At 35.4% G+C, this 26,717-nt stretch overlaps 2 protein-coding genes across 3 annotated transcripts; one reads left to right on the top strand and one right to left on the bottom strand.

The window, feature by feature from the left end:
- The first annotated feature begins 19,938 nt into the window (after positions 1-19,938).
- LOC105204903 lies at positions 19,939-23,398 on the top strand. Of its 2 annotated transcripts, none has more exons than XM_039458635.1 (5): positions 19,939-20,165; positions 20,852-21,650; positions 21,987-22,099; positions 22,259-22,439; positions 22,910-23,398. In XM_039458635.1, exons 1-5 carry the CDS (start codon positions 20,148-20,150, stop codon positions 23,002-23,004), a joined length of 1,206 nt encoding a protein of 401 aa, XP_039314569.1. In that variant the 5' UTR covers positions 19,939-20,147; the 3' UTR covers positions 23,005-23,398. The 2 variants fall into 2 exon arrangements, with proteins under 2 accessions (XP_039314569.1, XP_039314568.1); XM_039458634.1 differs by having other exon boundaries at positions 19,943-20,165; positions 21,879-22,099.
- Positions 23,399-24,223: 825 nt separating this feature from the next.
- Positions 24,224-26,273, bottom strand: LOC105206835 (mucin-2-like). Its single transcript, XM_039458326.1, has 2 exons — positions 25,395-26,273; positions 24,224-24,373 (listed from the first exon to the last, which is right to left on the bottom strand). The coding sequence occupies exons 1-2, from the start codon at positions 26,271-26,273 to the stop codon at positions 24,224-24,226; spliced, it is 1,029 nt and encodes a 342-aa protein (XP_039314260.1).
- Positions 26,274-26,717: the final 444 nt, after the last annotated feature.

Raw genomic sequence — 26,717 nt, forward strand, 5'->3', positions numbered from 1 at the left:
TGAAAAATTTAAAATTTACTTTATATCAAAACTTATAGCATATTTAACAACAAATTCAAACATGTATGGTGAAGTTATAGTTCGAAGACACATTTTTCAGAAATAAACTAAAAATATCTATATTGCTATACACGCGCCCCATCCATATCTGCTTTATGGCGTCTATTGTTAATATATATTTATTTTTTTAATAACTACAAAATTTTTCGTATTATTATATTTTTATATGTTTTTTAGGTTTAATTTTATTGTTTTTTATTTTTTTATTTATTTATTTATTTACTTATTTAATTTTTACCTATTTACTTTTTATTGCTAAAAATCTATACAATAATGAGGACGCTCAGAATTTAACTGAACAAAAATAACTGTATTTGCTTGTCTTATTATTAAGTTTTTCCAATTTAATATTTAATTTTGATATAACAACAAACTTGTTCAATTGTAAAATATTAAAAAATATCACTTACATGCAAATCACACCTTCCTTCTGACGTATGTAAATCGAGCCATGAAAATATACATACAAGGATAGAAAGAGAAACTAACATGTGTGAAACAAAGAAGGTAGATCCAGCATACCAACAGGATGACACTAAATAATTTTACTTTTCACAGTTGGCTGTCTTATTAACTATAACCCTTGCAGAGCAAAAGTGGGCGTGGTTTAGCCGAACTGCACACACCATGCTATCCCTTCCACCATGCTTTATACTCTACTCAGATATCATTTTGGGCCAGTTTCACAACTTAGTTTAACCGGAGTTTAAACTTTTAAACTTGGTTTACGGTAAATATTGTGTTCCACAACTGTCTTAAACCTCGGTTAACGTTGTTAAACTGCGGTTAAAGTTGAACGGCGAAATTCGGGCGTTTAAAGTAGATAACCGAGGTTTAATACTGCAGCGCCACTGCTTTCAATAATCTTTCGAGTATTGTACTTCATGGCTGATATCTCCACGAAATTGTAAAAAGGTTATGTTGCAAGATATGGCTCTGGAATATATGTTATCGTCATCTGACGATGAAGATTTTGTGCAAATAATAAATCGACGCCCGAGAATAATTAGAAGACGACCGTCATATTTTGAAGAATTTGATGACATTGATTTTTATGCTTGATTTCGCTTAACCAAGGAATCTGTTACTGCAGTCTTAAGAGAAATCAAAGAAAAAATTTCTCATAAAACAGAACAGTAAAAATAGTTTTGTAATATTATTAAATTAGTACTTATAGATTACATACTATGATTACGATGACCATATATGTGTTTTTCCAAAGAACAGTTTTTTTTTATTTCGAGTGGCTGTCTTTTAGATTTATTTATTTTTTTCAAAACTCAATTTTGTCTTTTATTCTAATCTGTTGTTCTTTATTTTATGAGAAATTTTTTTCTAATTAGTGTTCCAATGTTTAATGTACTTAATAAAGTGTAAATTTTTACAGTAACAATTGAATTTAATTGTTTAGTTTAAACTGATTTGAAAACATGTAAGAAGAAAACTTTAAAACTTTTAAATTTGTTCATTATTTTTTGCCTTGGTGTATAGAACCTGTAATATCTCATTCCCTACTTTTCGGTAACAACCAATCACACTACTTGTTCTAGAAGAAAGATAAGTCTGTTGAAGTTTCTTCGCATAGATTATAGGTTTACGTAACCTAGAGTTAAAATCTGGTTGTGAAACGCGATAGAAGTTTAACCGTGGCGTTAAACTTGACGGTAGTTCAACTAAACTCGGGTTAAACCCAAAGTTGTGAAACTGGGCCTTTATCCTTGTTTAACATTCGGTAACAACAAGGATAAAATGATGAATGCATTCGAATTGCCCATAAAGCGCGTAATCTTGGAGGGTGGGTTAAAGTCACTAGATTAATAAAATACTGCAATTCATAAAACATGAGGTTTGTTCGAGTTGCTTGAAATCCCCAAAAATTTTTGCACTCGAGATGAGATAAATATATATTCGATTGTAAGAAAGAGAGAGACGATAAAGAAATTAATTCAAAAAGGGCAGCAACACGAACAGGCCTATGTATAACGATTTGGAGCCAAAATGGCGTCAGAAAGTGTAAAGAGTGCACACTTTCATAATGGCTATGTTCCGTTTTTACTGGCAGTACTGAAAATTTATAGTTCACGTCACAGATACTATACATTTTCAGTACTGGCAGTTAATATCGGAATACAGCCAATGTGTGTATCTACACATTAAGTGCAATTATTTACCGTGAGACACCGTGAGATGCGTTAGATCTGTTGTGTTATTGTTATACTCTGAGAAATAAAACAATATTAAACGTTTAAAAACATGCCTAATTTTGAATAAATTAAAACCTTTAGACTTTATTGAAATGTTTTTAAACTTGTCAAAACATTTATTATAGCACGCATCCATTTTACCTTAAAAAGAAATATATTAATAACGCATATAGAATACGCATATATAACGCATATTGAACACATATAGTAGTAAAAGCGTTGCAATAAAATTATATGTGAATAAGAACCATTGTAAATAAAATTAATTTATATAATTTATGATTTTCTTTCTTATTTAAATACATTTATACACATATGCACGTTTTAAATGTGCCGCATGTTGGAGCCAAAATGACGGAATGATTGCGGTACTTTATAAATCTCGTGACTTTAGGGTGCATTTGTTTAGTCTCGGTCTACAATAAATGGCTTTGTTCACACCCAATACTTGATACCTTAAGCTCGTATCAGACTACGCATTTAAAATTGAAGATTAAAGATTGAGCTTTGGCCAAACAAAATAAAAGGAGTTAAAATTTTCTTGTTTTGATTGGTCAAATTTCAATTTTTAATCTTCAATCTCAATCTTCAATGCGTAGTCTGATAAGGGCTTTAGAACATATAATACTGGCCTAGTTTACACCGAGTACTTGATACGCGTACTAACTCGTAACTTTCTGTTAAATTATCTTACTTTCGACGATACGTGTATACAGTCGTGTTCATTATAGTTGCGACACTTTTTCTTCGATGGTTTTTGGAATGTAGCCTTGCTCATCGAGCGGCGAACGTAATTGGTTGGATCCACAAGTAAGAACCAATCATGTTCTCAGCTCTTGTTATAGTTGCTTGTTCAGAGACGCATCTAAGAAAAAGTGTTGCAACTATAATGAACATGACTGTACATGATACATATATTTAATTATCTCAATTCATATTGTACCAGCTTAGTATACTATTCTTTAAATTTATTGCCGAAATTAAGATAATTTAATAGAAAATTACTAGTTAGTACGTGTATCAAACACCCTGTGTAAACTAGGCCACTAGAAGGAGCATAGTCTCTTGAAAGTGTCGTCGAATAGATTGACAGAGATAGATATAGCGTTTTTTATTGGGAAAACCTGTGCGCACTGAGTGTGCACTCACCGCTGGCAATTGGACGTTTCGGTTCGCGCGATGACGGTGCCAACGGAAACGCCCAATTACCTGCAGCAAGTGCACATTCAGTGCGCACTAGTTTTCCCAATGAAAAACGGGGGTGCGCACGATTGGACACCGCATGATTGGACACCACCACTCACAGCGGCCAATGCCTAGAGTTTTTCCGTTGGTTTGGTTAGATAAGTCAAGATGATTGGTTGGTGTCCAATTGTGCTGTGTCCAAAAGAGTGTCACCCTGAAAAACGCTAATAGATGATGATACTAGTTTGTAATGCGCATGACCAGGGAAGCGCGGGCAAATGAATTATAGCACAAAACAGTATATGTATAAAGGTCAATAAAAAACTAATTTATGATAAAAAAAATATTGAAGTGAAAAATTATAATTTATATTAACTGAATAAAAACGCATTCAAATGTGAATAATAATTTGTATATTTATTTATTGGTTATCGAACAGTACAAGTTTCATATATTTGTGCCTGATATAATTATCTTTTTCGCAAAGTTGCTTATTCATATGATGGAATCGAATCTTTAAATATTGTTTAATAATTAATCTAATCATTTCTGTTCTGTGATTAAAAAAACAGATCTTGTAAATAATTAAACTTACATGTGATATGTAGACGCCTGATCTCGTTCCTTGCAAATGTAGCAATACATTATTGTCACAATTTCGTAGAATAGTGTTCAATTCTTCCAAAGGGGTTTTTTGATTACGCGTCCTAAATTCAATACAACTCAATACTTACAAAGCTCAATTGAAGGTTAGTTTAGATGCCTTGGATGGCGACCATGCACGCATTTGTATGGAGCATGCGCATTACAAGTTAGGATCATCATCTCTCCATCCTTGTCAATCTACTCTCGGACAATTAAATGCACGGAGCTGATAGGGCTATGCTCCTTCCAGTCACAGACATTTATTTAACAACTAGATCGCTACCTTCGACTGAATGGGTGCTTTCCAACAAGAGACACAGGCGACACTGTGTAACACAGTGTCTACATTGGTGCTTTCCAACTATGACACAGAGAGACACAAAGCGACACTGCAAAACACAGCTCAATCTTAAGTTTGGCCGTGTCAGACATCAATAGTGCCAACACATCGGGCAAATAAATTATTTTTTCAAGTGTGGTACTGGTACAGTGCGTTGCATTGATGCCTGGGGTATCATCGATTTTAAGGACCACGTTTCTTTCTTAGTTATTTTTACGTTCATGACCAAATGCTGGGGGTCTATCATGGCTGTGTTCCGTTTTTACTGGCAGTACTGAAAATTTATAGTTCACGTCACATATACTATACATTTTCAGTGCTGGCAGTTAATATCGGAACACAGCCCATGGCTGTGTTCCGTTTTTACTGGCAGTGCAGTAAATGTGACAGTACACTGTTACAACTGTTCCAATATTACTGCATTACTGTCAGCACTGCTATAGCATCGTATTTCGGAACAGCATTGCAGTAGCCATATTGCACTGTAGCTACCTCACCTTGGAAGCTGCAGTAGTCACAGTGGCAATATGGCTACCATTCATGACGTCATTGATGTTACTAGATGCTGTCGCAGTGCGCTGCGTACCAATAACGGAACGGATTTTTCACCACTGCCAGTACTGGCAGTTATATCGGAACACAGCCCATCCGTTTGTTTTCTGTTCCTGAACTCTCTAAATAAGTGTACACTTAAAATGAAATAGATAGATGTTTCAAAGTTAGCGAAAGCAAGAAGGAACGTTCCAGTGCAGTCTAGTGCAGGAATAGAAAACAAGCCTCATGTAACATTTCCCCTAGGGCGGAAACGTGAAAAGTGAAAAGTTTCACGTGAACTGCACGATCATGTAAGATTCCACGGAATCATGTAATTCACTCATGAGCGGAAATATGAACTTTTTCACGTGAACTTTTTCGCCATCAGCCGTGATGGCGAAAAGGTGAAAATTTAGGGAATTAATAAATTGTACGTATTTTGAAATAAGAATGAAAGTGTGGTAACAGTGTGGTAACAGTTTGAAGAGGTATTATTGAAGAGGTTAACCTTTTTGGTATTGCATTGCGTTGATAGGATAAAGTAATACATACATAAATAAAAATAATGCTTTTGTGATGTAATTAGGTTTGATATTTATATTTGACAAATTGATATTTTGATAATTATATAGAATGAGGTTTCATCAAATGCAAATTTAGATAAAAATATACTTTAAACGCGTTTTGATACATAATGATATAAGAAAGGTGCGCCTTGTGAAATAGAATATTAATCAATCATGTAAGTGTTTATAACTTATAAATTTGGAAAATACATGTGTGAGCCGTGAATTCAGTTTTGATCAAGGTCCGTATTCTAAATTATTCAATATTTTTTAATTAAACAAAGTTAAATTTAATGACTAATAAAATTAATTTACTTTAAAATTTGCACACATAAAAAACTAATTAAAATTAATTTTGAAAAACAATGCTTGAATTAAATTACAATGTAATTTTGAGTATTAGATTACTACATAATAAAATAGTTGTTACAATATATGGATCATTAAAAATAAATGTAATATATATTATATTTGTAAATTAAGTTTATGCAATATAACTAAGAAATATTGCTATTTATTTATGAATATTTTTTTTACAATTTTTTTTTATATAATAAAATTTTTACAGTAAAAGTTATATTGTAAAAGCAGGTAGAAACCTTTTTCACGATCGCTTGATAGTTGCAATGACAGAGTCTCTAATGGTGAATTTCGGAACGCAAACTAAACTTCCGCGCATTATTCATACATAATCGCTGTGTGTGAAAAGATTTACGTGAACTCTCTATGAGTGAAAAATGAAAAATGAAAAGTGAAAAGTGAAACGTGAAAAGTGAAACGTGAAAAGTTCCACGTGAAATTACATGATTGACCCCCTGCTGTCAACGATTAAGGGCCTAGCACATGAAATGCATAACATAGCATAAGCACAACATAAGACCGATGAACCAATGAGCATCCAGCATAAAGTCGCCATATCGATTTACATAAGATTCTTATTGGTCCAGAGGTCTTATGCTACGCTTATGCTCTGTTATGCATTTCATGTGCGAGGCCCTTTACCGCAGCATTCAGTCATGAACATAAAAATAATCAAGAAAAAAACGTGGTCCCTAAAATCGGTACCCCAGGCATCAATGCAACGCACTGTACATTTTAGTCATGTTCAGTTATGTTTTGTCGCCTTAACATACAAAATTAAAATTATAGTTTGAACTTTTCGTTTCTTTACATGCTACATTTTTAAATTAGCACAATGGACTTATATTTTTACTAAAAATGTCTCGTGTTTGAAAATAACGTACCAGACCCAGAATTTTTAGATGGTAATCAATATTCATTATTTTTATTTAAAGAATTGTATAAGCCTAAAAAACAATGCATTCGTTGATTATTCATTATTTATACGTATTTCATCGGATTAATTTGCAAGTTTATTTTTTTGTCGGCATTGTAAAGAAGTTATTCCTACGTTGGATAATGTAAAATTCCTTCTTTAACGAGTCTGGATTTTCTACGGATAGATTTCTGATTCAATTCGAATCTGTGTTTTTTACTAAGTCAGTCGTTTACGCACTCTAGTGACCGTGTTTGGTAACTTATCTGTTCCAATTAGACTACACAACTGTGTTACACTGTGTCTCTTTGTGTGACACTTTGTCACACTGTAGCACTCTTGTTGGAAAGCACCCAATAACTGTGTCCGGCAGGATATCCGGTTTCGGCCATCTAACTCAATAAGAAAATGGCGTCTACGCGTGGCGGATAGCCAATCATTCTTTTGCTTTTTTATTTCTTTCCATGAAAGCAAAAAATGATTGGCTACCTCGCCACGCATAACGCGTTGACGCGTGCTGTGTTCATTGAGCATTAGAGTCTTATATAAAGAGAGAAGCGACATCGAACCCCCACCACAACCTTCAGTATCCAATTGAGTCCTCCACCGCCATTTTGGGACCGCTCTAACGTCATCAAACACCATTCGTATCATTCACTGAACTCAATACATACAGGAAAGAGCTGTTCTATAGAAATCGTGTGTAAAAGGCCAATCAGAGAGAGAAGTTACCATTATGTTGGCTGTCTCTTTTCTTCTTAAGCTCTTAAAACTCGCCATTTTTGATAGTACAATCATATCTAAAAGTTAGTCAAACCTTCTAAAGCCTTTGAATCGTTCTCTGAATTCATCAGTCAGCATACTTTTGACGATGCTTGTACCGCTAAAAAAAAGGCCTACGACAGAAAGAGACAATTAACATAACGTAACTTTCTTCCTCTGACCGCTTTTCTCCAGCCACGGCTCTTTTCTATGGGTGCTTTCCAGCTACGACACAAATCGACACTGTGTAACACAGTGTCCATTAGTGTAAGAGAGAAAATTTTAGTTGTTTCACTCACACTAATGGACACTGTGTTACACAGTGTCGACTTGTGTCGTAGCTGGAAAGCACCCTATATGTATTGAGTTCAGTGGTATCATTCTGCAAACAGCTGTAGTCACAATATGGCTGCTTGCTTAGCCAATCAAGTATCAATCAGATTACCAATCAGAGCTTCGGACATCAATGTCGCTTCTCTCTTTATATAGGACTCTAGTTTGACAGGTTTGACAACTGAGCATGGTGGAAGTATTACATGGTGTGTGCAAAATCCGCAAACCACGCCCCTTTTTCGCTTCGGATACCGCTCAGACCCCAGGTGTACCAACTTCGAAAAATTAAATGTTTGATAATATCAGGTTACTACAACTGTTATGATTGCATCTTTGTCCCACTCTGCTATATGTTCGTTGTGTCTTTTTCTCTGAAAGAATTGCAGTTTGTACCGTTTGTAGTACGCGTGATTTCGAAAGACGTACGTAATTCGAGAGATTTTATCTGAAATTTAGTGAAGATGGTGCGTCGGTGCATTGTAAAATAAATAAGAAGCAATACTTAAAAAATGATGAAAGGAGAAAAAATAAAAAAATGAAAAAATTATTTCCGCAACAAAAACATAATTTTTGCAACAAAAAATAAACATAGACCAACTTTTGGTGACTTAGTCAACGATTTGCGAAAATTTTTAAAGAAAGACTGATCCTGCTTCCTTTAGAGTGTTATTATCTCAACAAGACTGCATCGACTTTCGTGGTAGATGAGCAACCTATACAAGTCAAACTTCCACAAAAATTAATCAAAGTTTGTAAAATATCAATTTTACATTTACTCGCGGCATTTTGTGCAGATCGAGTAAAACGATCGCGGCTTTTCAAGCGGAACGATCTTAAGAATTTTATACATTACTCGCGGCATTTTATGCGGATTGAGTAAAAAAATCGCGACTTTTCAAACGGAGCGATCTAGGAAAAGCACTATATATAGTGCAGTTCGCGGCCTTATGGCGGATCGAACTAATTTGGGAGATAATTAACTGAGAATTCTTTAAAATTAAATTTTTGTATTTGTTTTTTCTTTTTATATATTGAAAGAGACCTTCAAAGAGTCATTTTATTGCATTTTATGTAATTTTATTTGAAGCCTTTCCAGTTTAATTTATGTTAATATATGAACAAACTTCTTCAATTATTGTAAAATATTAAAAAATATTACTTACATGCAAATCACACTTTTCCTTCTGTTCGAGGCTCTCGTACGATATTCACGTATGCGATAAAAAAAGACCGAGAGAATACAACATGATGTGCGTGCAACGAAGACAACTATATTCAGTTGTAACAACTTTGTGGAGTTAAATAAGATTGGTACACCTGGGGTCTGAACGGTCAGAAAACAAGCGAGAGGGCAAAGAATTAGAGAGAGATGCTTGCAAACTGCACACACCATGGCTGTGTTCCGTTTTTACTGGCAGTACTGAAAATTTATAGTTCACGTCACATATACTATACATTTTCAGTACTGGCAGTTAATATCGGAACACAGCCCATGTTACTTCCACCATGCAACTGAGCCGTTTGACCGCTGAGCACCGTTGAGCATATTGTGATTATCGAGTGTGTTTTTTTGATATCATGCCATAATGCCAAGCAAGAGCGGCATTGGAGCGGCTATTTTGTTGTAGGTAACATGGCTGAAACCGGATATCCTTCCTGCCTCAATAATGTCATATGCTAATGCCACAGGTTAGCATCTAGGCTGTGTTCCGATATTAACTGCCAGTACTGAAAATGTATAGTATATGTGACGTGAACTATAAATTTTCAGTACTGCCAGTAAAAACGGAACACAGCCCTAGTTTAGTATAGATATCTGTGCAAAATCGAAAATATTTATATGATATTGAAGTTTGAGTCAATAAAAATTTTGATTTTATAAATCTCCAGAATTGAGGAAGTATATATGGTAACACGGCGGGTTCCGATAGCGCACATCCCGATAGCACACAAACCACTCACAATGGCAGATGCCTAAAGATTTTCCGTAGGTTGGGTTAGATAAGTCAAGATGATTGGTTGGTGGGCTATCGGGATGTGCGCTATCGGAACCCTTCCATGGTAACATTGCACTTTGAAGGTGCAACAAGGAAGTTATCTGTCATCACATGATACATAAGCTCCTTTTTTTCTTTAACTTATTATGATTTAATATTGTAAATTGTAAGTGTATAAAATGCTTTGCTTTTATTTTTAGATTGTACAATGCGTTGCATTGATGCCTGGGGTACCGATTTTAAGGACCACGTTTCGTTCTTAGTTATTTTTACGTTCATGACCAAATGCTGCCGTCAACGATCACCGAAGCATTCAGTCATAAACATAAAAATAATCAAAAAAGAAACGTGGTCCCCAAAATCGGTACCCCAGGCATCAATGCAACGCACTGTACACCCAAGGACTTTGATTCTGTCCATGGGGAAATTTTCCAATCTAAGAAGTCGCTATCTTTCTACATACTTACAGTTCATGATTAACGCAACAACCAATAAGCTCTAGTCATTACATTAATCATGAACTGCAAGTATGTAGAAAGTGGTGACTTTTCAGTTTGGAAAATTTCCCCATGGACAGAATCAAAGTCCTTGGGTGTACGCAGTAGAGTCCTATATAAAGAGAGAAGCGACATTGATGTCCGAAGTTCTGATTGGTAATCTGATTGATACTTGATTGGCTAAATGAGCAGCCATATTGTGACCACAGCTGTATGCAAATTGATACGAATGGTGTTTAATGACGTTAGAGCGGTCCCAAAATGGCGGTGGAGGACTCAATTGGATACTAAAGATTGTGGTGGGGGTTCAATGTCGCTTCTCTCTTTATATAGGACTCTAGTACGCAGCGTTTCTTACGCATGAAATTGAATTCGACGTAACGATAATAACGTAAAAAGCGTAAAGTAACTAGGCGGAAGCTGATGTTTCAGTAAAACGATATCATTTGTCGGCACAAGTTACGCTTACGCAAGTTACGCCCCATGTGACGGCACCCTAAACTAGGCCATATTTTATTACTTATGTTGGCCTTGTTTACCCCAGTTCTTAATACACGTACACCCAAGGACTTTGATTCTGTCCATGGGAAAATTTTCCAAACCGAGAAATTGCTATCTTTCTACATACTTACAATTCATGATTAACGTAACGACCAATAAGCTCTAGTCATTACATTAATCATGAACTGCAAGTATGTAGAAAGTGGTGACTTCTCAGTTTGGAAAATTTCCCCATGGACAGAATCAAAGTCCTTGGGTGTACTAACTAGTAATTTTCTATTAAATTATTTTAATTTCGGCAATATATTTAAAGAATAGTATATTAAGCTGGTACAATATGAATCGAGATAATTAAATATATGTATCGTGTATACACGCATCGTCGGAAGTAAGATAATTTAATAGAAAGTTACGAGTTAGTACGCGTATTAAGTGCTCGGTGTAAACTAGGCCATCGACCTTGTTTACACCGAGCACTTGATACGCGTACTAATTAGTAATTTTCTATTAAATTGTCTTGATTTCGGCAATAAATTAAAAAAATAGTATATTATGTTGGTACAATATGAATCAAAATAATTAAATATATGTATTATGTATAGACCTAGTTTACACCGAACACTTGACACGCATACTAACAAGTAACTTTCTATTAAATTGTTTTAATTTCGACAATACGTGTAAATGTATACGTGATATCTATATTTAAGGGTGACACTCTTTTGGACACAGCACGATTGGACACCAACCAATCATCTTGACTTATCTAACCAAACCAACGGAAAAACTCTCTAGGTATCGACCGCTGTGAGTGGTGGTGTCCAATCGTGCGGTGTCCAATCGTGCGCACCCCTATATTTAATTAATTATCTTGATTCATATTGTACCAGCTTAATATACTATTCATTAAATTTATTACCGAAATTAAGATAATTGAATAGAAAGTTACTAAATATTTCGCGTATCAAGTATTCGGTGTAAACAAAGCCATAGCTTTTAGTCAGTATCATAAGTTATAAGCCATAAAAATTGACCAATCACAAATGTGAAGAAAATATTCAACTGTGATTGATCAATTCTTATGACTTATGATACTGACTAATAGCTTATTGTAGAAAGTCTATTAAAGAAACTGATTGGTCCATTTCCTTATGCATGTGTTAACGGACAATCAACTTCCTTATGCATACGGTTGTGCAGTTATGCAAAAAGAGCCTTTTACATGAAATGCATAACAAAGCGTAAGCGTAGCATAAAGGTTGGTTTATGCAAGCCATAACTAGAGTCCTATATAAAGAGAGAAGCGACATTGATGTCCGAAGCTCTGATTGGTAATCTGATTAATACTTGATTGGCTAAGCGAGCAGCCATATTGTGACCACAGCTGTTTGCAGAATGATACGAATGGTGTTTGATAACAGGTCTGTTCGAGTTGCTTGAAATCCCCAAAAATTTTTGCACTCGAGATGAAATAAATATACCGTTTGTTTTCTGTTCCTGAACTCCCTGAATTAGTGTACACTTAAAATAAAATAGATATATATTTGAAAGTTAGTGAAAGCAAGAAAGAATGTTCCAGTGCAGTCTAGTGCAGGAATAGAAAACAAGCCTATATATTCGATCGTAAGAAAGAGAGAGACGACAAAGAAATTAATTCAAAAAGGGCAGCAACACGAACAGGCCTAACGTTAGAGCGGTCCCAAAATGGCGGTGGAGGACTCAATTGGATACTGAAGGTTGTGGTGGGGGTTTGATGTCGCTTCTCTCTTTATATAGGACTCTAGCCATAACCGCTAACTTATATCGTAATCTGTAAGAAATTGACCAATCATAGTTGATTATTCATGTATAAATTGATTATGATTGGTCAATTTCTTATAGATTCCGACATAAGTTAGTGGTTACGGTTTGCATAAACCAACCTTAAGGCCTCTGGATCAATGGGAATCTTATGTAAACCACAATGGCGATTTTATGCTGGATGCTCATTGGTCCATCGATCTTATGTTGTGCTTATGTAATGTTATGCATTTTATGTGCGAGGCCCTAATAGGCTTTCTATAATAAACTATTGGTTGGTATCATAAGTCATAAGCTATAAGAATTGATCAATCACAGTCAAATATTCTCTTCACATTTGACTGTGATTGGTCAAATTTTATGTTTTTATGGGTTATGATTTATGATAGCGACTAACAGCTTATTGTAGAAAGCCTATAAAGGCTTCGGCCTTAATAGGTTTTCTACAATAAGCTATTAAAGTTGGTTTATTTAGGCCGTAACCGTTAACTTATGCCGGAATCTGTAAGAAATTAAACAATATAGTCAATTATTCTTCTATAAATTGATTATGATTGGTAAATTTCTTACAGATTCCAACATAAGTTAGCGGTTAAGGCTATAACACACACCTTCCATAACCGTAACCATAGGACGTACCGTAAGAATTAACCAATCACAGTCGAGAACTCAGATTCTTATTTCTTAATTCTCGACTGGGATTGGATAATTCTTACGGTACATCTTATGGTTACGGTTATGGAAGGTGCGTGCTAAGCCTGTATCAGACTACGCATTGAAGTTTGAGATTGAAGATTAAAGATTGAAATTTGACCAATAAAAACCAGGAAATTTTAACTCCTTTTATTTTGATTGGCCAAAGCTCAATCTTTAATCTTCAATCTTCAATTTTCAATGCGTAGTCTGATACGGGCTTTGACCGGGTGACACTCTTTTGGACACAGCACGATTGGACACCAACCAATCATCTTGACTTATCTAACCAAACCAACGGAAAAACTCTAGGCATCGGCCGCTGTGAGTGATGGTGTCCAATCGTGCGCACCCCGCTTTGACCTACTGTTTGTTTTCTGTTCCTGAACTCCCTGAATTAGTGTGCACTTAAAGTGAAATAGATATATATTTGAAAGTTAGTAAAAACAAGAAGGAACGTTCCAGTGCAGTCTAGTGCAGGAATAGAAAACAAGCCTCTAGTTTACACCGAACACTTGACACGCATACTAACAAGTAACTTTCTATTAAATTGTCTTAATTTCGACAATACGTGTAAATGTATACGTGATATCTATATTTAATTAATTATCTTGATTCATATTGTATAGTCGTGAGCTAAAAGGTTACAACACATTTTCTTCGATTGTTTTTGAAATGTAGACTTGCTCATTAAACGGCGAACGTCATTGGTTCTTACCTGTGGATCCAACCAATTAAGCATCAAACCATCTACCATAAAAAAAATGTGTCGCTACCTTTTAGCTAACGACTATACCAGTTTAGTATACTATTCATTAAATTTATTATCGAAATTAAGATAATTAAATAGAAAGTTACTAAATATTACGTGTATCAAGTAGTCGGTGTAAACAAAGCCTTTATAGCCTTTACGGCTTGCATGAACCAACCTTTAAAGTTGGATTATAATAGCCGTAACCGTAAGAAATTGACCAATCATAGTCGATGTGTAAAAGAATAGTCGACTATGATTGGTGAATTTCTTACGGTAACGGCTATTATAAACCAACCCTTAGTCGGTATCATAAAGGTTGGTTTATGCAGGCCGTAACCGATAACTTATGCCGGAATCTGTAAGAAATTGACTAATCATAACCGATTTACAGAAGAATAATCGACTATGATTGTTTTTTTTTTACATTTTTCAGCATAAGTTAGCAATTACGTCCTGCATAAACCAATCTTAAGTCATAAGCCATAAAAATCGATCAATCTGTTGAATATTCTCTTTACATTTGTCTGTGAATGGTCAATTTTTATGACTTATGATTTATGATACCGATTATAGCTTATTGTAGAAAGCCTATAAGCCTTAAGCCGTAAGAAATTGACCAACCATGGTCGATTAGTCCCGGTCTACAATAGGTATAGTAAGTCTTAAGCCGTAAGAAATTGACCAATCATAGTTGAATATGAGGAAAATAATCGTTTATGATTGGTCAATTTCTTACGGCTTAAAGTTTATAACATTAATAATAGACTGGGACGTATTCTCCTCATATTTAACTATAATAGCGTTTTTGAGTGCAGTGAGTTTTAATCCAGATTTGTCGCCATTTGCCGGAATCGTCTAATTGAAACGAAGAATCGTCCGTTCTAATTGGACGATTTCGGCAGATGGCGACAAACTTGGATTAAAACCCATTGCAGTTGAAAACGCTATTTACAATTAATGTTGTAATCCTTAAGCCGTAAAAAATTTATCAATCATGATCGATTATTCTTCTCATATTCAACTATGATTGGCCAATTTCTTAAGGCTTAAGGCTTACTACATCTATTGTAGATCGAGATTGATTGGTCAATTTCTTAGGGCCTGAGCAGAATGGCTGACTTATAAACTTAAAACAAGTTTTATGACTTAAGTCTTTGACTTTAGTAACGTACAACAACTGTTTTGTGTCTTGTGTCTCAAGGGTATTGAATAGTGTTGAAGTGTCACCCGTTGCGAAGAATATTACATGTAAAACGTGAAATGTGTTTTATATATTGAAATATATTTCAATAAATGAATATAACCTAACTTCTATGCTTAAGAAAATTTATTTAATGTACTTAAAAATTAAGATTTATCAAATTCCTAATAGCACAAGACGTCCTCAAAATGATCTTAAATTCATCCTGAATGTCCCGGACAATAATGGGACAGACTTAGGACATTATACTAATAAGGAGTGGGCAAGAACTGTAAAATGCCAAATGAGATGAATCATAGCTTATTCGAAAAGGAGGAAGAAGTATATTAAAAGTGTAAAAGGATTAGCGTGAATGGGCTTTGCTTTTTAAGAAAATTACAATTAAAGTTTAACATTGGGACGTTTGTATGTATACTCAAGGACTTTGATTCTGTCCATGGGAAAATTTTCCAAACTAGGGGGCGATCATGTAACATTTTCCCTAGGGCGAAAACGTGAAAGAAAAAAGTTTCACGTGAACTGCACAATCCTATATGATTCCAGGGTATCATGTAACTCACTCATGAGCGGAAATATGAACTTTTTCACGTGAACTTTTTTGCCATCAGCCGTGATAACGAAAAGGTGAAAATTTAGTGAATTAATAAATTGTATGTATTTCGAAATTAGAATAAAAGTGTGGTAACAGTGTGGTAACAGTTTGAAGAGGTATTATTGAAGGGGTTAACTTTTATGGTATTGCATTGCGTTAACAGGATAAGCTAATATACATACGTAAATAAAAATAATGCTTTTGTGATATAATTAGGTTTGATATTTATATTTAACAAGTTGATATTTTGATAATTATATAAAATGAGGCTTCATCAAATGCAAATTTAGATAAAAATATACTTTAACGCGTTTTGATACACAATGCCCAGTAAACACAATTATAAAACAGTTATATTAGCTTAATAAAACAGAAAGTAATGGCAATATAACGTGTGCGTTACATGTAACTTGCATGTTAGTTTTAATTTCCCACTCATACAAAATTGCAGTTATATAACATCCATATAACGTGTTACTAAAACGTTATATTAATTGAACCAAACATTTATATAACAATTTTATAAATTTATTTTAATGTAATATAAATGTAGCATAAGTTGTTACTTTGTTATATAATTATTATATAATAATAAGGTAACTGTTGTATTTGAATTTATTAATGCCTTATTTCAGCTTATAACACATTGTTAAAAATACACACAACAATACAAAACAGCCTATAACATATTGTTAAAAATACACACAAAAATACAAAACATTGTTACATGTAATATATATTAGACATAGAAAAAAAATAATTATATTTATTAAAACAGAATACAATAATGTAAACATAATAAATGTTTAATTTACAAAAAAAATATCTCTTGTGTCCTTTTTCCTTTTTGTTAAAAAAGATTTAATTTGAATTATAATTTTAATTTATGTTTCAGAGTAAATAACAATACAAAATATTATTTACATGTAAAAATATAAAATTTTATGTGGAACAACGTTCCACACACACGTCACATTGGAAAAAGAATCAGAACGAGTATTCGTCTCCAAATTAAACAAGCAACGATTTTCCTTAAAACACTACTTTGTATTCCTTTGCATCTTATTTACATAAGATTTTATATATAACATTGTTGTTGTCATCTATTGGATCTCTGTCCTTATGTCTTTTCATAATACCGTTAAGTCTGTTCAGACATTTGTAGCCTATAGTAAACTGATTTTTGTCTATTGTCGATGATACCGATTTAGAAACATTTTTTATGTACGGAACAACAATGATTTTTTTTTGTTGTTTCTTCTCAGACAGGCATCTCGCCTTCTTTAATTTTAAAGAACAATTTCTTCAGTCTCTTTTGCATCTTGTCAAAGATTAAATCAATAAGATACCCATTAGTCAAAAATATGTCAATTATAAATTCTAAATTTTTTTGATAGAATGAAGGATGAGATAATAATATAGCTCTATCAATTAAACTGTATATACACCCAAGGACTTTGATTCTGTCCATGGGGAAATTTTCCAAACTAAGAAGTCACTACTTTCTACATACTTGCAGTTCATCCGTTTGTTTTCTGTTCCTGAATTCCCTGAATTAGTGTGCACTTAAAATGAAATAGATATATATTTGAAAGTTAGTGAAAGCAAGAAGAAACGTTCCAGTGTAGTCTAGTGCAGGAATAGAAAACAAACGGCATGATTGATGAAACGACTAAAGGCGCAAGTTCACGCAGCGAATAAAAGCTGGCGTTTTACCCCCTCTCCATCAATTTGGCGAATCCAGCGAATAAACGCTCAAAGTTCGACACAGTCCAACTTTTAGCAAAACGACGCTGAAATTTAAATATTACATTTCAAATTAATTACCTTCCAAATGTAAATATACAAGAAAAAAATTACTGAAAGGTTAAATCAATCGACATCATCTGAAAATACAAACAAAATTAATATATATTATATACATATAGTAAGCATACTTTTAGGCTAGGTTGCTTTTTGTTTTTTATTTATGTTAGATAGCTTTATTTGTTACATTGTGTTAATAACTGTGTTTTTTATATTGTAGGAAATTCTGTTATACTTCTGTTGTACACCCAAGGACTTTAATTCTGTCCATGGGGAAATTTTCCAAACTGAAAAGTCGCTATCTTCCTACATATTTACAGTTCATGATTAACGTAACGACCAATAAGCTCTAGTCGTTTCATTAATCATGAATTGCGAGTATGTAGAAAGTGGTGACTTCTCAGTTTGGAAAATTTCCCCATGGACAGAATCAAAGTCCTTGGGTGTACCCTCATATACTTGTGGTGTGTGCAAAACACTTGTTTGTATCATACAAGAAAGTGAAGAAATATATCGGCACTTTTGTATGGAGGGATATAATGAATGTTACATAAATAAAAATTCATATTATTTTTATCCTAAAAGCGGTAAATACATTAATAACAATTTTGGCCCAATGCAAAAAAGAAATTGTGCTCATTACGATTTACAAAAATCGGAGCTACCCAAAACTTTTTTTTAATCTATTTTTTTTTCTTTTTTTAACAAATACATTGCAGCAATTGCAGCAGCTATACGTCGTCTTCTAATTTCAGCTATAACCGCCACTGTGTGTTTATAATATTTTACATACTCGATATATTGATTATAATATTCCAACTCCATTTTTGCGGTTATGTCAGATTATGTACTTAGCAATTGCCGCTTTTAACGCTGCTTTGCATTGCGGTGGAGTTGGGTGGAGTAAGGGTAAAACGCCAGCTTTTATTCGCTACATGAAAAAGATAGAAGCGATAGCGTTTAGCTTTTTAACGCTGCTTTGCGTTGCGATTGAGTGGGAATAAAACGCCAGCTTTTACTCGCTGCGTGAAATTGCACCTTAAAACTTACCCAGGGAGAAATGATAGGTCAAATCGACGTCAATTTGACGTCGATGGCGTCTAAAACATTTCCAAGTCGAGACATCGACGTCAATTTGACGTCGATGTTTTCCAACAATTTGACGTCGATTGCATCGCAACATTTACAATCTTTGATAGGTTTAGTTAAATAATACCGATAAAAAAATTTAAGTTTAATAAAATTTAAAAATTGAATAAAAAATTAAATTAATTAAAAATTGCATTAAAAGAGATTAAAGTAAGTTAAGTTAAAAGTTAATTTTTAAAAGTATTATTTGTATTGTTTTAAATAAGAATGTAATTTTTTTAAATTAGATTTTTAAAATTATTTTAAATAACCAAACAATAAGAAAACATATATGAACATATTTTATACATAATTATATATATTTTTTACATAATAATTTTTTACCGGTAATTGAAATTTAAAAATTAATTATGTATAAAACAGAAAATTAAATTATTATTATTATATTTAATTGTATATATAGAGAAACTTATTTACATGATAACACGTTTAAATTATTTAGATTGGGTGCATAAACATTGTAAGAAAAAAAGGGCGCTGCAGAAACTATAGGAGTGTATATATATATATATATATAGTGTGTGTGTGTGTGTGTGTGTGTGTGTGTGTGTGTGTGTGTAAATATATATATATATATATATATATATATATATATATATATATAGAGGAGGAGATACGCTTGTTCACAATGATTATAATTTGCATTTAAATCCGCGATCTTTTATTGAAAGTTGGTTTATAATAGTCGTTACCATAAAAAATTGGCCAATCATAGTCAATTAATCTTTTATAAATCAACTATGATTGGCCAATTTCTTACGGTTACGATTATTCTAAACCAACCTTAAGCGGCGCTAAAAGGATACATCCATGATCATTCGTTACATGCGTATCCTCTGTACTAGAGTCCTATATAAAGAGAGAAGCGACATTGATGTCCGAAGCTCTGATTGGTAATCTGATTGATACTTGATTGGCTAAGCGAGCAGCCATATTGTGAACACAGCTGTTGCAGAATGATACGAATGGTGTTTGATGACGTTAGAGCGGTCCCAAAATGGCGGTGGAGGACTCAATTGGATACTGAAGGTTGTGGTGGGGGTTCGATGTCGCTTCTCTCTTTATATAGGACTCTACTCTGTACTACAGTGTGACTCCTGCAACTGCCTGCAACGTCCTGACCACGTGTAGTGTATCGAATTGCTTTCTATTTCTTTTTACGATCATCATCTGACATTGTGTATTACTGTGATAACTGCTGAGTCATATTGAGTCGTGCTTCAATAAAAGATAAAATAATTAATCATCAAAAATGAGTGAAAGTCCACCGGTAAGTATTCCCATAATGTGATTTTTCTTTTATTTATCTTGCTTGCTATTTCTGTGTTCTTGAGAAGTCTACTTCATAAATAAGTTGAATATGAACTATAATTTTTATTTATAATGTGTTACTAAATGATTGTTTAATTAAAAATGTATGCTTTATGTGCTCTCATAATACTCTCATTGTACAGGTTAAATGTTATTATTTTACTAAACGTTCAAAAATTATTCTTTCAAATATTTGGTTAAACAATGACATTTATTTATTTTTTTGTTTTATAAGCGTTGTGAAAATCTTTGTTAGAAATATAGGTTATATGATGCGTTGATGTGAGTATGATTAAACTCGCTCTTGAGCCTCAAGTGTAAAAACGCTGAATCTCATAATTTGTTATTTAATTCTTTCTATCTTTCTTACAAAATTAAATCACTCTAATCTTTTTCCAGTTCTATTGTTTAATTAAATCTATAGTACTTTCAGTTCCATTTTATAACATCTAACCTGTACTTGTACAATGACATTATAATCATTAATAATTACACTGCTATAATATTACGTTTTTTGCTTTTGTCATTATATTTGTTTAAAATTTTCATTCTGTTAAGATTTATATATTATTGTGAATGCAACGTGCACAACATGTATTAATATTATTATTTTTATTTACTATGTTGTTTTTCATGTGCATATAGAAGTATCGTAGAAATGCGAGGAATAAAGTTATTAAGAAATTAGTTCGCCAACATAGAATTCAATTAAAACGCAACGATTTAAGAAAACGAATAACCGCAATTTACAAGGCAGAATCTTCATTCGATGAAGAAAATAATGAAGAAATTAATGTACTGCCTATTCCAGAGATTAATAATAAAAGCATTCTTTTAGAAACAAGTAGTTCTGAATTATCAACAAGATCTGATACATCTAATTATTGTCTCCTTGAAAATACTCGTGAAAATTTACTTAAAAAACTCGTTAGTGAAAGGAAGAAGGCTGTGAAAAAGGCTGAGGAGAAAAATGTTAAATTACTCACTGCACATTCACAACTACAATCATCATCGCAAGAGCAATTTAAATCCAATTATGTGAAGAATCCATGTGCATCTGAAAATATAAAATCTCCAAAAAAGAATGTGCTCCAAGAATTATATGATAATGCTAAGATAAAGGCCAAAGAAAAAATAAAAAAACCTGAAAGTTCCATGTCTTTTGCAGGAACCTCAAAAACTTCATCATGTACTTCAGAAAATCAGTCAACATCACTTTCTTTTGAAGAACACATATCTATTGCAAGTCCCTCGAAAGTATCTGATATTTCAAGAAAATCTGATGATTTAGAATTTGAAGAATACAATCAGATAAATCCTCCGTTTCATTCACCGATGAAAGATACTTCACTATTTACAAAAGAAGAGAGCAGTCCATTTTCCTCTAGGAAAAAGAAGTTAGATCCACCTGTTCATAATTTAACAAAGGATCTTAATGCATCAGGTATGTTTAATATTTTTTTCCACTTAAACATGCATACACATATACAGAGCGATTCAGAATAATTGTTAGTTCTTGAAACATTATTCCTGAACATATTACAAGACGTTTCTTCCTTTTGTAAACAATTTTTTGTTTGACTTATACACAATTACACACCCCCTCTCCCCCCCCCACACACACACAAGTTGTAATATAATTTATATCATTTACATATTTTCTTATTTTTAGATTCTGATAAACGTTTAAAAATAGTAGAAAAAATATTATATGACATTAACAGCAAAATTGACGTACTTATGATGAACCTAGCAAACTTAAATAAAAGTCTGCTTCCAGAACAGGCTGTCATCAATAGACCTCCAAATCTACCCCCTCTGCCTTTAAATGATATTAAAAGACTTGAAGAGTTTGAGAAATTTATATCTAAAGATGTAAATCTTTCAGCAGCGGTAAATATTTTATTAAGCTTATATAACTTGATACATTTTTATTTTTATGATTCTTTTAGAACATTATTTGCTATATTTTTTATATATTCTTATAGTTATATGAAATATATTTTTTAATATATATTATATAAATACTGATGATTTTTTTCTTTCTTGCAGTGCTATTACTTCAAGACTTTAGTTTTGGAAAATGAAGAGAAAACTGCTGTATCAAAACTTATGACAAAATTGATGACCAATTCCTTGGCCATACATTTCAATTTTGATGGTCAGAATCCTCAAAATACTCTGAAAATTAAAAGATCATTTAAACAGTTGAAACTATGGGAATTAGTTCAAGGTATTTGTCTTCATTTAAATATTTTATTTCTTGAAGTTTTCGGTTTATTGTGTATTGGACAGTGTAAAGTATTTTAATATTTATTTTTCTAAAATAAATTCAACTTAATAACTTATAAAATTAATTTAATTACGTTGAAAGTTGATGAACAAAAAATTAAATTAATGTTATGTTAAAAAATTAAATTATCTTAAGTTAAATTAACAATTATTTTTGAGAAGTATTATCTATATTATATAAGAATGTCATAATTTCTACAAATTAAATTACTATAAATAAAAAAATTACAATATAGATCATCAAATAAATTTAATATTTTATTTATAAATTAATTTTACATAAAATTGCAAAATATTGTTTTTTTTATATGAGTACACACACACACACACACACACCCAACCTAACCTTGATATTAAATAATTCAGAGATTTACAGAATACTTGTTTTTCTTCATTGTATTTTTGTTCTAGGAGTGATACTAATAAAATTTCCGAACAGTGATTTATCAGAAACTTTAACTACAGTCAGGAATTGGCTACGAAATGCTGCTTGGCGTAAGCAATAAGAAGCGCTGTCATTTAGTCACTTTTTGTTACTTTTTTTTTACATGTCACTAAAATATCACTGTTATCCAAAAAGAGTTACTATTATCACCTTTTTTGTGCAATTTGTGACATATTATATTATTGGTAGTTTGTATTTTGTTTCATGTGCAATTTGTGACATATATTATTGGTAGTTTGTATTTTGTTTCATGTGCAATTTGCAAAGGATTATATTATTGGTAGTTTGTTAGATTTTATAACGCTATAGCAACTTGTCATACAAGTTAAATTTTATTATTTGTTAAATTAAGTAATAAAATTTTAGTTATTTTTATTATTTAAAAAAAAAGTTTTTCAAATAACTGTATTGAAATTCAATGAAACATATGGCGCCACGAATACTTTAATATACAATATAATTGCATTTTATTAATAGGGCATTTAACATTTATAATTTTATTTATATTATATTTTTTAATAAAATATATTTTTAATGAAAATTTTAACTTCTGGTATAATTTTTTCCATCCTTCCAGTCCATTAAACGATTCCTGGAAAATGATAATGGAATCGACGTCAAATTGACGTCAATTTGACGTCGAAATTATTCCGACGTCAAATTGACATCAATTTGACGTCGATTATTTCGACGTCAAATTGACATCAATTTGACGTCGATTTCATTTTGATGTTGATTCGATATATAGGTTATTTCTCGTTGACTAGTACCGAAAGAATGTTAATATTACATTTATTAAATGTTTTATACACATTGATATTGACATCCAAATGGCATCGAAATTTGAACATTTTAACGTCGATGTTGACGTCAAATTTGATCTCATTTCGACCGTCAAAATGACGTCAATTCGACGTCGATCCGACCTATCATTTCTCCCTGGGTAACTTGGTCGTTACGTTAATCATAAAGACCTAGTTTACACCGAACACTTGACACGCATACTAACAAGTAACTTTCTATTAAATTGTCTTAATTTCAACAATACGTGTAAATGTATACGTGATATCTATATTTAATTAATTTGTAACGCTGGTGGTTTTCGTGCGGTTCGGGTAGGTGTCAGGATACGGTTGCGGATGAGCTCGCCGGATTGGTCGGGTTCGGTATAATAATCGCACTCGGTATTCAGCTGACAAACATATGAGATCTTTATTTAGCTGCAATATTTACACATAGCCTTATGGCTTATTGAGTCTAGCGCCTCGTGGCGAGTGGACCTAGCCTAAGCGGGGACGCGATTGGCTTGCGGTAGTCGCGGCGGCCAATCGCCGTTGAGCTGTCGGAATCGCTAGCTTGGGTGACGGTGCATGGACGACGACGCGCTTGCTCAATGAAAACGTTAAGCGAGAGCCGGGATTACATTTACACTAAAAGAATCAAATTGTGATGTCCGTAATAACACGGGTGAAATGGTAAAGCGACACGTAATAAATCTACTTACAAAAGATACATAATAAGAACTTAACTAAACGCGGTGTTTTTAAACGGACACGGTGTCCGGGGTGGTCGGGGAGTCGCGGAACGCGAGATTGGAGCGTCGGCGACGATTCCGCGTCTCGCCCGAGCCGCCTCGTGCAAAAAGAGGCGAAGTTCTCGTCAGGACGCGGATGCCCTGACGAGGCTTTAGGTTACGAGAGACTCTTCCCTGAGGGAGAGGACGGATGGGATTGGCTAGGGATACCCAGCCTGCGGACTCGACGAGGATGCTCGTCGTGGGCGGTGATTCGCCGAGGATACTCGGCTACGGAGCACGGCGAGGATGCTCGCCGTGATTGGCTGTGTACGGTGTTCGGTAGGACAGGATTAGCCGAGGATACTCGGCTACGGCGAGGATGCTCGCCGTGATTGGTGGTGTACGGTATTCGGTATGACAGGATTAGCCGAGGATACTCGGCTAGCCGGAACGACGAGGATGCTCGTCGAGGGGAGTCAGGATGAGGCGAGTATTCTCGTCCTCTTGGGAGTCGGAGTGCGGTCGAGGATACTCGACCTGTCGGATTCGGCGGACTGGGAAGATCTCTCTCGGCGTTCCCACTGCCGGCTTATATATCCGAACGCACGGTTGGGCGGACTAATCCGTGCGTTCGGTCGGCTGGCCCGGAGTGGGAGCGTTGTCGAACGCCACGGGCGGCGCGCGTGCTGCCGCGTGATCGCGACGGCAGGTTAGCTCGGTGCGCGCACGTGGCGTTCTGCCGGTGTATTGCTCGGGTGGACGGAGCGGAGTGGTCGTGCGCGCGAGGTGGAGGGGCGTTTTGTTACATCACCCCCCCCCCCTTTGTGAGTGGCGAACTTTGGCCACTACGCCGGGAATTCCCGCACGTAGTGGCACTGGCCATTACGACCGAAACGAAGCGTGAAGCGGCGGTTGGCGAGACGGATCTTGTATACTCGCGAAATCGTGGCCGCGTAGTATGGCACGTGCACTGTTAGGTCGTCGGTGACTCGCACCGGTATTGGCGGTCGGTCCGGGCGTGCACCGCTCTTGGTGGTGGCTGCGGTCTCCGGTGCTTTAGAGGCCTTGGCGTCTGCTGGCGAGACCGGTGTCGGAGCGGTGGGTTCGCTGGCGGCGGTCTGCTGGGTGGTGGTTCCCGCGATGGCTGGCCCCGGTGTTGCGAAGATCTCTTCCGGCGGCGTGGAGATTGCGTTCTGGTGAGGCTGGTCGGCTCCCTCTGCGCAGTTTAGAGGTGTGGTGACGGTGGCAGCCCCGTTGTCGTCCTCTAGGTCCGACAACGGGTCCCCGAACAGCGCCGTTAGCTGGCGACGCGTTCGCTCCTGCCGTGTCTCCTTATCCAGTTGTTTGGCCCGTCGTGGCATCGGTGGTGGTTCGGCCAGTAGCGCAGCCAGTTTCCGTGCGTTGGTCGCCGTCGAGCGTTGTATCCGTACGCCAACCACTGGGTGCCTAGTTGCTCGGCTCGTCGAGGGTGCGGGAGTGCGCTTAGCAGGTTTGGCCCTTTGTACCAGGTCTGGCGGCGGGGCGCGGATGGCAGTGACCGATCTTGTACGCCTTGGGGCGGTTGGTGATGCCCCCTGAAGGACGGGCAAGCTTCGCCGACCGTCGGAGCGGCGTTGCGTGCGGAGAGGCCTTGGCGGGATGCTGCGCACGGAGTTTTCCGAGGTCCCCGTGGTTGTCGGACTTGGTCGTCGGTGTGGCGGCGACGGGAACAGGTTCGGTGGGGCTGGCGTGGTGTGCATCATCCTCTGCCAGATGATTTCGAACTCGGCGTCGTTGGCCGGTGTGGTGAGGATTGCGTCCAGGTCGGATTCCATGGTGGATTCGGATCTTTCTGCTGCTTCCTGGTTGCGGTGGTCCTCCTTATATATCGTTCTGAATTGGGGGAAGTAGCTCCTTCCCTTCCGGCAGTCACGCCGTCCGGGCGTGATCGGCACGAGCCCCGTTGCTGGCCAGTCTGTCGTCTGTTCCTGCAGCATCATCGTCGGCGTCGTCTGCTCCGGATTTGTCGGTCCCGCCGTCGTCTGTCATGGCGTCCATCTCCGTGTCGTCTGCGGTCGCGTCGTCTGCTTCCGCGTCGTCTGCTTCCTCATGGTCCGTCTCCGCGTGGTCTGTTCCTCGGGTCTGTTCGTGCCGATGACCCGGTTTAAGGTCCTGCACATGTATGTGACGATGCCATTTACCGCGCTTGTCCCGCAGATCGACGACGACTGGCGAGTGGATCTTTCGGACCTCCAGCGGTCCGATGTACTTGGGGGCTA

Source organism: Solenopsis invicta, chromosome 16, assembly GCF_016802725.1.
Source record: "Solenopsis invicta isolate M01_SB chromosome 16, UNIL_Sinv_3.0, whole genome shotgun sequence".
Lineage (NCBI taxonomy): Eukaryota > Metazoa > Arthropoda > Insecta > Hymenoptera > Formicidae > Solenopsis > Solenopsis invicta.

Coding starts and splice junctions, on each gene's coding strand:
- LOC105204903 (XM_039458634.1), top strand. Junction 21,651..21,878: donor AAAGGATCTTAATGCATCAG/GTATGTTTAATA, acceptor TCTTATTTTTAG/ATTCTGATAAACGTTTAAAA. Junction 22,440..22,909: donor ACTATGGGAATTAGTTCAAG/GTATTTGTCTTC, acceptor TTTTTGTTCTAG/GAGTGATACTAATAAAATTT.
- LOC105206835 (XM_039458326.1), bottom strand. CDS start 26,273: ATGGAATCCGACCTGGACGCAATCCTCACCACACCGGCCAACGACGCC. Junction 24,374..25,394: donor ACGCGGCCACGATTTCGCGA/GTATACAAGATC, acceptor TGATTCTTTTAG/TGTAAATGTAATCCCGGCTC.